At 40.3% G+C, this 12,415-nt stretch overlaps 1 protein-coding gene across 3 annotated transcripts in view; it reads right to left on the bottom strand.

The window, feature by feature from the left end:
- The window catches only part of PPP2R2A (protein phosphatase 2 regulatory subunit Balpha), an 84,791-nt gene extending 73,428 nt beyond the window's left edge, over positions 1 to 11,363 (bottom strand). The window contains exons 1-2 of one of the 3 annotated variants that reach the window (XM_049631615.1): positions 11,041 to 11,363; positions 9,105 to 9,179 (exon numbers count right to left, since the gene is read on the bottom strand). In XM_049631615.1, the coding sequence (XP_049487572.1) occupies positions 9,105 to 9,179; positions 11,041 to 11,047 (82 nt within the window). In that variant the 5' untranslated portion in view covers positions 11,048 to 11,363. Of the gene's footprint in view, positions 1 to 9,104; positions 9,183 to 11,040 lie in introns of those variants that run through there. The other 2 variants (XM_049631614.1, XM_049631616.1) reach the window with 2 other exon arrangements.
- Between the last annotated feature and the right edge of the window lie 1,052 nt (positions 11,364 to 12,415).

Below are 12,415 nucleotides of genomic sequence, written 5' to 3'. Positions count from 1 at the left end.
ACATCAAACTCCTACATGTTGGGCTCAGAATAAAACACAATGCCAAGGGCACCAACTCATTTCTAATAACCAGGCAGCAACCCAGAAATGGCACCATGCCAGGTTCTGAGGAACTCAGTAATCCTTCATTAAGTATTAATGTTAACAGGACCTGAACAGATAGTGGGAGAAGACCTCAAAAACTTTTAAAGCTGAAGTATTTTGGCAAATATGCACTAGTATGTAATCTTTGTAAGGGAGGTTAAGTTTAAAAATAGATAATTTTAAAGTCCTAAAGGTATCCTTCCTTCACCAAGATCACCAGATTGAAAGAGCTTAAGCAGATCTAATTTGGTATCTAAAGAACAGCAAGGGAGTAGGCTGAAACAATATCAAGTCACAGGAAAGCTTTTATGGGAAAGCTTTGGACATTCATGCACAAAAGCAGCATATTACTCTGATTACTTACCCAGTGGTCTGTGAGACTCTCTTAAAGCATCAATACAGTGAAATCTACTCACAGACTAAACCAACAACTGTCAGGTATTTCTGGGTGGCAGGATTTCCTTACAATTAAAATCTGAGGGTCCCCAAAGGCCTTTCAAATTTTAAAATACTTATCAATTTAAAAATATTAATGATAAGCCCTGCACGTTAACAAAAAAAAAAAAAAAAAAAAAGAAAGAGATTTTACTTCCCCTGCTCCCCAAAAAATTAGTGAGAAGAATGCCACTGTTTTTACACTGCTGCAAATCTGGCTTAACAGAAGATGCCTGTTGTCTCTTGATTGTTTCTGCATTCAACACACCACAGTGTGTTGTGTTAGATGTATGAAGTAAATCCACGTTCATTCAAGTACGTAGTTGAAAAAGGAGTATTTTAATAGGCTTTTCAGGTAATTATGGTTATCCCTTTGATACTACACCAAAACTGGACAAGCAGTAGTTTCTTAAAGGTTTGTGGAATCTGAAACCATATCAGCTGTCTGTTCCATTAAAATCCAATGCTGTGTCTTGCATTTTTACTCATGCATCATTTTTTAACCTCACAAGCATTGGATATTTGCAAAACACTGATTCAGAGTTATACAGAGCTTCCAAATGTTGACACCTTTCATTACATAACATCAAAAAACTGCAGTCACTAATATTACTACTGATCTTATCTGAAAATTCTTTGAGTATTGGGAAGTTATCCAACTCAGGATGGCAGATACATGTTTTCCAATATTCTCATTTGTGCTTGAAAGCTCAAATTTTACCATGGGCAACAGATACTGTCCACTGAGGCAACAAATTCACTGTCCATTTGAGAAAATTTCTGCCAAATATCCAAGTCTGAATAATCATCACTTATTTGTCCATAGTTATTTCTAACAAAAATAGTGGTCCATGAAAGCAGCAGCTAGTTCACCTTAAAACCCAAGTGACTGCACCAATGCTTTTCCTCCAGACAACCGCTGTGCTCTGGTCTGTAGTAGAAGTGCTTTGGTGTACCTTTCACTTTGTCACAAAGAATGTTTAACAGACATGTACTCAAGAGTCAGATTTAATAAAATTAGTTTTTACTGCATCATCAAAGACATTCATATGTAAAATTGGCATTTTTAAACTACTGGTATATGGTGAAGATCACCATGACTACTGGTACCATTTGGTGTCACGGCCTTGATTACGCCAAGGCACCGGCATATTTACCCACATTGCTTTTGTACCACTGCTGCAAATGTCAACACAGTCAAAAAGGCAAGCATCATATTATTATGAAAATAGTTTCCACTTCATAGACCTTCTGAAAGAGTTGAGAAGTCATCAGACCACACTCTAAAATAGCTGCTTTGACAATGGTGTGGACCTCTCTGATCAGAAAAATGCACATATGTACAAGTATACACAATATGTGACATACGACCTCAGAAGATTTAAAAAACCCTTATAGCCCACTTATAGAACATCCTAGCTTAAAAATTCCATTAGAAAATCCAGAAAATCTCCAAATTGGATTTAATTACTTCAAAACAACGTCTACTGGACATTACAAACAACTCTGTTAAACAAGTCACATTCCAACAACCTCAAAACACCCTCATTTAAACTAAGAAGAGAAATAGCAAGCTTTTAAATTAAAAAATTAATTATGGACATTAGAAGGGAAATTAAATTTGAAGTTAAGAATCCCAGTTCCATCACCTGCTCAAGGATACACAATTAATCTTCCTAGCCTAGTTTCCTCATCTATAATATGGAAAAACAACATCTACTTATTTCAGTTTTGGTGAAGATTAATGAAATATATAAAGCAGCTAACATAGTACTTGGCACATAGTTAAGCACCCAATAAATGCTGACCGCTGTGATTAAGATGACCAGGCCATCTCTTCCTCATGCTGATTATGTAGTGATAATAATCAAATTCAATTATTTATAAGAAATGTAATTTAAGTATCACCAAGACTTTCTCTCTACTACTACTAAAAAGCCACTTGTGGACCCTTGGTTACTAAATTGTATTTTCCATTATCACCTAACGTAAAGAGACTACAGTTGAGGAGATTAGCTAAAACATCTATGTCCAGGGCACTCACTTCCAAATGTCCCCTCTCTGTAAAGAGAGCTTTCCTACTATTCTTCCTTTCTAATCTTACATTCTAATAAACTTTTGCAAAAAAATAACAAAATAAAAAATAAATAAAACATCTATGTCCAACCATTCAATTTTCCTATTAACGACAAAAGAAACTTAAAATATAGCTTATCTTTCCTCTTGCAACTCAACTAAGAAAATACGGATGTGCAAATACATAATATATGGGAATCTTTTTACTGACTTAATAACAAATTCTTTGCTTCAAACAACCTCTCATCATGCTGCTTATTCCACGATTTTCTAGAATTTTAAAATTTAGTTCACTAAGAGTATCAGAACATACCTAAAGTTCAGCTCAGGTCATGATCTCACAGTTTACAAGTTCCAGCCCCACACTGGGCTCTCTGCTGTCAGCTCAGAGCCTGCTTCAGATCCTCTGTCTACCTCTTTCTCTGCCCGCCACCACCCCACCCCCCAAAAATTAAAAACAAAACAAAACAAAAAACAAGGATACTGCCTAATGCTAGATAAATACAATCATTCGCATTATTTAATGGGCATATTTACACTAAGTGATTTACTGCATGAGCACAAGACTTCTATCAGTAGTAATGTGTGTTAAGGGCAAGGAGGAGTGTCACATGTGATACAAGAATGTTAAATAAGGCCTTTCCTATGGGTCATTAGGTTTTGGAATATAGCTAATGTGCCACTATTTTGAAATCCACACATATCAGGGTTCTACTATTTTTTCCTACTAATGGCCTTAGTGCCTAAATCTAACATGCATACTACTCTAAGAAACACAGAACACAAATGATCTTAAATTGTTTACACTGTATGTAGCATTAGATATATGGAATGGATTTAAAAACATTAAATTTCATGTGGTATCTCAAAAATTGTTTTTCACAATTTTAGTTATATCTTTATTTGGGGAATATTTAGGCTCTACTATTGAATTTTTTCCCCCAAGAACCAGTCTGTAAGTCTAAGTCCTACCAAAAGTAAACAGGAAGCCAAGCGTTGAAAAGATGTTATGCCTGTGGATCCAAGTTTCATAAAAACAGGCATCGTGTAATAAACTCATATCCTAAAACAATTTCCTATAAAAAATTAAGAATGTCAAATACGGAAATGAGGAAAATTATACTCGCATTAAAATGATGTATATTTAAAATTACTATTTAATAGTTAACAATATTAACTATTAAATAATGAAAATTTACATTAAATTAAAATAACCATCTTGAATGGTTAACAATAGTTCCATATTTTTAACCAAAAATTACAGACTTCAGATTATCCACATGTATTTGAATGTTTAATATTTCCACAAGTAAAATTTAAGCAAATAACAGATTACCAGGTATTGCTACTGCAAAAAAAAATTAGGAAAAATTCCTTACTGTTTCACTTTAAATGATGATCTTGGTTTTTCTAATTTGTTTAACCAGATTTTAAAAATACAATCAGTGTTTCTATTACTAAATACAGAGGACTAGGAATGGATCAAGTGATGTATACATAGGACAGCACGAGCCATGGGTTGATGATGCCAGGTGATGGGGGTTCAATACATATCTGAATGGTCATAACAATGTGAGCACTGACTTCTTTTTTTTTTTTAAATGTTTACTTTTGAGAGTGAGACAGGCAGAGCATGAGCAGAAGAGGGGCAGAGAGAGGCAGGCAGGCACAGAATCCCAAGCAGGCTCCAGGTTCCAAGCTGTCAGCACAGAGCCAGACGTGGGGCTGGAACCCAGGAGCCGCAAAATCATGACCTGGGCTGAAGTTGGACTCTCAACCGACTGAGCCACCCAGGTGCCCCTGGGGGCACTGACTTCTTAACCCATAATATGTGCTATAACGTTGGGGTATGGGGGTGATAATGACAACAGCTTAATCTTCATCTACTAGAAAGTCAACTGGAAATGTCTAAAACTGATGAGAAATAGAAATATCATTTTATTCACAAAAATTAGGCACTAAGGAATACAACTAGAGGAGTTCAATTTAATCGCCTTCAGAAGGACGAGGGAGGATTAGAGAGTGGGTGAAGGTGGGGATGGCCAGTGTTCACTCTAAACCCTTTTTAGAGTACAGTATTGATTTAAACACACACACACACACACACACACACACACACACACACACACACAAACATATACCTTTTTGGGTGAAATCTAACAAACACACACAAATCACAAATCAACAGAAAAATGACCAGGATAATCAGTCAGTACAATCACCACCCAGGTCAAGACACTGTCTCCATGAGGTCCCCCCAGACCCTTTCAAGAACGACTCCCTTCCATCACTTAAAGGTAACCACCACATACTGGCTTTTACAGCAATTATTTTGTAGCTATTCTTCAAAGTTTTACCAGTTTAATGTGTCTCTAAGGCTATGGTTTAGTGCTGAATGTTTTTTGAGCTTTATATTAGTGGAACCAAAGAATATGTATAAATCTCTTCACTTTGGCTGAGGAGAAATTCTTAGTAACCTTTAAAGACAATTCCCCAGTTTTCACATTCTCCCAACTCTTCCTTACTTACTGTAAGTGTTTAAATAATAACAGCTAAATCCTTTATAACACGCTTACTGTGGGCCAGGTTTCTGTTTTTTGGATATTAACTCATTTAATCAACAAAACAACAGCCTCAGATAGATTTTACTGTTATCTTCATTTTAGAGAGAGGAAAACAGGCACAAAGAAGTGAGTTACCTTGCCCAAGATTACACAGCTAGTAAAGGACTGAGCAGGATTCGAACTATGTAGCCTAGAACTGGTGTCTATGTTACCTATAGTCTCATGAGAGAAAGGTGTCAGTGAAGGAAAATTTTCAAGTACAGATGATAAAATGTTACTACTACTACCACAAAGATTAAAATGAAAACTGCAGGACAGGAGACCATCTGAATGATAGAGATTTTAGTACCTCACCCTTCTCTCTGACAAGAAGCTACACCAAAGGTAAACCACTTAAAGTGCCCAAAAAGACCTATGCACAGAAGAAGTATCCCAAAAAGTGTCTACGTGAGCCAAAGGTCTATAAGAGTATCTGGTCAAACATTAAAATTCTTAGTTCTGCAATGTACATAATGAAGAATTCTAAGCCTTGATTAAGTAGAGACTTCTTTCTAAATTAAGGCCCCCAAAGAGCCCAACATCTCACACAATTTAACTTCACAGTAATAATGTTGAGCTGCTTCTTTTCTAAAACATCTTTCAGAATTAACTAGACTACAGTATAAAGAACAACAGAAATCATCTAATCCAGTCCTGTCACCTTAAGGCTAAGCTTACTGGAACCCAGAGAAGCACTTATCCCAAGTGACATACACTAGTTTGTCACCAGGATAAAAGCCCAAGGTCTCCTGACTTCTTTCCATTACACAGCTGTAGAACATCAATCCAGTTACAAAGCCTGCTGAGTAAATACCTCTACGATTTCCAGAAGTATGTCTCAATCATCTTTTCACCCCATCTCTTTCCCCTTCAAAGCCTCCTAACACTCACATTCCCTCATTCAACAAATACTCAACACCTACTGTGTGCCAGGCATCGTTCTAAGCACAGAAGTTTGTATAGGACGTTCTGGACAGAGCACAAAGATGCATTAGTCCTGCGCTAAGCTTACAGTATAACCGCAGAGGTTTAGGGTAAATTATAAATACAAAGTGCTCTGAAGAAAGACTGTAAAAAATATTTCCAAAAAAGGAAGAGAAGTAAAAGAGTTACAAATGTGACTTGAAGGATTCTGATAAGCGATGAAGTATGGGAGGAGTGTCAGGCATTCCAAGGTGGGAAGAGCAAAAACAAAGACCCTCGAGTAAGAGCGCACAAAATTTTTTTGAAGAACAGCATCCACTGAGCTGGATCATGAACCATATCAGCAATGAAAACTGAGAGAAACAGGGGTCATACTGGTGACAGGTCTGGTACTCTAGGCTGAAATATTTGAATGTAACCCTGCAGATGCAGTGACCACTGAAGATTTCTCAGGAACATAAAACTGGGATAGCATTTAAGATCAACTGAGAAGCAAAATAAAGGACGAGAAGCAGGAAATTTTAGGAAGTTTAGGAAATTTAGGAAGTTACTGCAACCTGAAAAGAAAGATACTGAGAACCTGAACTAAGCTGAAAGTGGGTACGGAAAGAAGATTAAAGCATTACAGAAGTAAAAATGGTATGCCATGACAGCTAACTGCATGTAGGAGGAAAGACAATTTGGAGCTTTTGATGGTGAAGAACTTCCAATGCATCATTAACAGAAAACAGGCAAGCTGAACTAAAGATTGAGCTAGATGTAACCTGTTTACAGATTACAGTCTAAACCAAAGGAGAAAACATATTAATCTTATTTTGGAAAAGCAAACCTTCCCTTAGTAACATAAACATAATACACTATGACAAGTAAGCTGCCATATGCAAAAATCCCCAAATTGACAGAGTATCATTTGAAAACTGGGTGCTTGTTATGCTTAATACACTAGCATACACATACGTGCTAGAGTTAAGTCGTTAAAATGTACATACTAAGCCTCAACATGGTAAGATGATGGGGTTGTATGTTAAAGTATTATTTAACAACCTCAAAAGAAAATTATTTGATGAATCAATAGCAAAATACAGCTCCTAAGCATTAGAAGAAGAGAATTACAACTGATCCCATGATACATACCACAAACTATCATTTGATTCAGTTAGGTTAAGTTTGGAACCATCAATTTCTTCTAATTAAATAAAACTCACGTGGTCTTTCTGCCTACCATTTAACAAGTAAACTGCAAGCTCCTTCAGGGCAGGGTTTATGTTCAGACACCTCGCAGCCCCAGTGCTCAACATTTAGGAAGCCCCCCAACAGATCTTTCATACAAAAATCAATGGCAATCAACAAAAGAAGTTTTCTAGTATACACCACTCTCATAACTTGGTGCATACTACACAACAGCACAGAATGCATGGTCCAATATCCGAGTGCCTACTATTCAACAGGTAATGGAATCACAAAATGAGTCACATATGGCTCCTCCCTTGAACTTAGGATCTCTCAAGTCAAACACCATAGGCTTCACCAGAAAACCTTGATTTGTACCATTTGTGTGACCATCAGTAACTCTCTTAACTGAAGCGTCTAATTTCTCATCTGAAAAACAGATGAGGACTCATCAGAAATGTGACAGGGCTCTGTAAAGTATCACAAATATAATGGATACTAGTTGGCTCCCCAAAGGACCCGCCAAACTGATCAGACACTTCTTTGAGAAAGACACGGGCACAAGCAAATCCAAACCCTTCATTGGCTCAATACAAAGTCATCAACCTATCGTCAAAGAAATCCTGAAAACAAACTGCACTGTAGGCAGTAGGTGAGAAACAGAATCTTAATAGGACAATACTGTTTAGAGAAAGATGATTTATAAACTTTCACTAGACAAATTTTTTTAAGTTTATTTTGAGAGTGAGAGTGTGAGCATGAAAGGGGCCGGGGCGGGGGGGGGATCCCAAGCAGGCTCCATGCTCTCAGCGCAGAGCCCCAACACAGGGCTCCATCGCACAAACTGTGAGATCACAACCTGAGCCAAAACCAAGAGTCGGATGCTTAAATGAGCCACCCAGGTGCCCCTAGACATTTTTTTTTTTAATTAAAAGTACATTTTAATTCGTTTGAATTTTGTTCAAAAATTCCTACTGTAATTCAAGACAGGATACCATTAAAATTCAAACTTTAAATAATATTTCTGAACAATGAAATAATACAAATACTTTATGGGAAATAATGCCTCCAGCACCTAAGACCACCTCAAATGAGTGCAAAACCCTAACGTTTCAAAATGTTAAGCTTTTGAAATACACTAAGAAATTTGGGAGAAGACTTAAATACTTCAACCGATCAAACCCAGCTTCTAACTGCACCAGAATAAGCTCCCAGGAAGCCATGCTATATATCCACAACACTGTTGTTTTCTTATCCACCTAAATTAATCCTTACAAGACAATAAAATGTATCATTTGAGTCAGCATTTCTTCACAGAATGTCAACCAACATCACCCTCTCAAAGTACACCCACACAAAAAAAAACAAAACTAAAAATCTTCCTTCAAAAAAGATACTCATTTTTGAAAAATGTTTCCGAGCTAAATGCTGATATGTATTTCAACACAATTATCTAAAAATGATTTACAAACATGAAAATGCATCACCGTTTATTTGTACGAGAAATTTATACAGCCAGGAAACCTTTATGATACAAGCCTTAGATTTTTCTTGTGACGGTTTTAAATACATCATCATCCAGTGCTCCTTTCATTTAATCGAAATAAAAAATAATGATACAAGGTATTAATAAAAAAAAAAAACCTGAAGACTATTTTCCAGAAAGATGACTTTAAAACTGTTCCTCCATTGCTTATGCAATAAACACAGTATGTTCTTAACCTGGAACAGACTCAGCTGCAAAGAAATCCTTCAGTATCAAGATTTTGAAGATTCCATATTCAAACTTTGCATTATTAAATGCTTTCTTACCTTCTGCTACGTCATCATCTACTGCTCCTTTCACCTGAGAAAAACACCACTGAATATCATTCCCTCCTCCAGCTCCTGGAAAAAGAAAACATACCAATTAAAACCCAGTTCTGTTCATGTTTACTCTCGTAAACACAGAGATGGTATCCAGGGTTGGCATGATACTAATAGCCTAGTACTGCCCACACATACAACCACCAGCCCAGAGCATTAATTCGGAAGGTTAGTCTCCAACAGTTGGCACTGGATTCAAGGAGAGAGAGAGATCCCAGGTATGAGATAATCTAAAGGCCATGTACTACCATTAACATGGCACATGTGTTCAGAACTTCCATTTTCCCTTCCCCTCAAAGACAGTAAAAGCCTTACGGTCACGCAAGACCTACCAGAGAAAAGTAAATACCACCAATTAGACAGTTTTCCTTTAAGCCTACAGAAGGGTTAATAAGGTTAAGCTACCATAAAACACGGAACGGAGAGAAAACTTCAGAAACATTACTGCCCGGGTGAGGAGTAATGATTCGTGTGAACCCAATCACCAGAGCACACACACAGCAAACACAACACTCACCACCCATTTCTTTGCATTTCATTACCAGCACATCACAGGCCTCCAGACAGGAAAAGAAACCGAAATAAATGCTCAAGAGCCTGTCAGAGGAAGCTTGTTTTGCCTCCCTCCACCTTATCCCTCAGAGTCCAAAGGACCTTGCAAACAATTTTGCTCATTTGTCATCATCTTGTGCAAAACAATTTTAATTTCGCTTACTCGACAAGGCCAAAGGAGCAACTTGTTTACAGCAAACCCTAAGTCAATCCAACATGTTAACTTTTTTAAAGGTTTGATTATTTAAAGATTATCTAAATATTAGAAAACACATGGAGAATTGGTTTAGTTCCTCAATGTTTCTATTTCACTTCCAAGCACTAAGAAGGAAATGCCCTGGCGCTATGAAGGAAGAAATTGAATCAAGAACTAGAATTGGTTCTACTAGAAGCAGGAAGATACTCAGCAACATCAAAATGTATAAAGATAATCCTCAAAGCAATCACCTTTTCCTTCCTTCACCATCATTCCTTGCTAAATATTCCAAGCCGGTTTTCTCCATGCATCCTTCCCGCCCCCCCTCCCAAGGTTTTACCTAAATCAATCCCCTTGGCTATTTATATCGCTGAACTCCACAACTATTTTAACTAACTCCACGAAACCCTTTTGGGAAAAGGACATCTGCACAAAAACTAACATACAAAACGGAAAGTTTAAATCACATTTTTCATGCAACTTGGTGGATTAACAAGGCCTTGCACTCTTTGGACACGAAGGGTAAGAAACGAAAGGGAGCTGGTTCAAGACAAAAAATAAAGGTTCATGGTCTCAAAAATACATGTATCCACAGTGGGGAAAAAATACACATAGGTCCCCATTGTATTTTAACTTGTAAGGCACTCTTCCCTCTCAGTACAAAATACGGTTAGTATAAACACCCAAGAAGGCTTGCAGCAGGAAAAAAAAAATTGGAATTATAAGGAGAAAGATCCGTATAAAAAGCCCGGGGCGGGGGGGGGGGGGGGAAGGGGGGGGAGGAGACGGTGGGGGGAGCAGAGGTTACACCGGGTCCAAAGGAGTAGGAACAAATCTGCACTCGCCCCCACCCCGCCCCACCCACGCCTTACCCCTCGGCTCGCCAGCACATACCCCACCCCCACCCATGCCAAGGTTCCAGCCCTCATTTAAAAAGCCATTTAGGTATCACTGCCGCCCCTCGCCTCAACAAACCCTCCCCACCCCCACCCCCACCCCCCATTTGACCAATTCCCTGAAATCCAAGGGGCGCCCCGTGGCTCTACGCGACGCACAGACGGTCGCTAGGGGGTGATGGAGGGAGGAGGAAGGAAGCGGTGCCTTGTCAGTGGACGAGGGTGATTTCTCCTTTACCTGCCATGTTGCGCTGCAAATGGTGACCCTGCTGGGTTCCTCGGGGTCGCCGCTTCCTGAACTCACCCCCCTCACCTGGGGATGGGGGGGTAGGGAGGGCGGATGGCGGCGGATGGCACCTGTGGGGGGAGAGGGCGGGGGTCGGGGAAGAAGGAAGGAGGGGCGGGCAGACCAGTCAGGAGGATGGTGGATTTCACTCTGGGGCTTCCCCGCTCTCTCTCCTTCTCCGGCAGTGGCGGCAGCAGCTACGACAGGGACGGCGGCGGCGGCGGCAGGGGCAGGCGACTCTACTTTCAAAATGGCGCCGGCTGGCCTGGCCAGTGACGTCACCCAGGGGCGGAGCGGCCGGGCCGGGCCCGAGGGGCGGGGCGGGGCGGGGCGAGGGCCGGGGTGGAGACCAGAGGGGGCGGGGCGGGGAGCGGCCGGCCCGGCTCCTGGCTCCCGCCCCTTCCTTCTCCGCCCCGCGCTGCGCCGGGGCGGCCTGGCCTTCGCCGCGCCCTGGTGCGCGAGCTGCTGGTCTGGTGTCTTGCCGCGCTCGTCCTGCCCTCTGTCCCTGGCCCAGTCCGCGGTCCCGCGCACATCAGTGTCCCAAACCCTCGCGTCATGTGCATGGATTCCCGGGCGGGCTCAGCCGTGCGGTTACTGTGCTCGCTCGCGGTGGACTCGCGGGATCCTGTGTCTTTGAGCATACTGTGTTTCTACTCAAAATAGTGACACTATGGCCGATGAAATAAAAGACCGGGGTGGGGGGGGGGGGGGTTGTGTGTGCAGACTTGCGGCTTGGCCAGGGGAACAGTTCTTGGGTCTGAGAAAGACGCAGCTGGGCTGGTTCCATCTGGGTGAAATAAATTACCTTCTGATGGGTCCCGGCAACTGAGGCAAGAGCCCTTGGCGACTGAAAGCGGTTCAGTGTTTTCTGAACAGAAAACTGAGTTTGCTAGTAGCAGAACATGGCCGAAAAAGCGGCCCAGGTCTGTCCTGCTGAAAAAGTGGAAGCGGTGGTTGAGGAAAGAACTGGGCCCCGAAGCCAGGCTGCCAAATGGTGAGGCCGTGATGAGATGCGGGTAACAATCCTACCTCATAGGATTGTTTCTAAGATTAAATGATTTAGAATACGAGATAAATGTTTGCTGTTATTATTAGATTTGTATTGAAAGCATCTTCAATAGTTAAGAGGTATAAGGAAAACAACCAGGAAACACTTGTCATCAGCCAAAAGATGTATATGTACGTCATTGAAAGATGCATTAATGATGCACTCACTATAAACTGGACACTTTGCAGATCTCCCTTAATCCCCACGATGCTCCTAGGAGACAGATTTCTACTTTGCACGTGAAAAATATCTGTAAAAATATCCAGAATTTGACCTTAA

The sequence above is a fragment of the Panthera uncia genome, chromosome B1 (assembly GCF_023721935.1).
Source record: "Panthera uncia isolate 11264 chromosome B1, Puncia_PCG_1.0, whole genome shotgun sequence".
NCBI lineage: Eukaryota > Metazoa > Chordata > Mammalia > Carnivora > Felidae > Panthera > Panthera uncia.
This window is presented reverse-complemented; position numbering and strand designations above follow the sequence as displayed.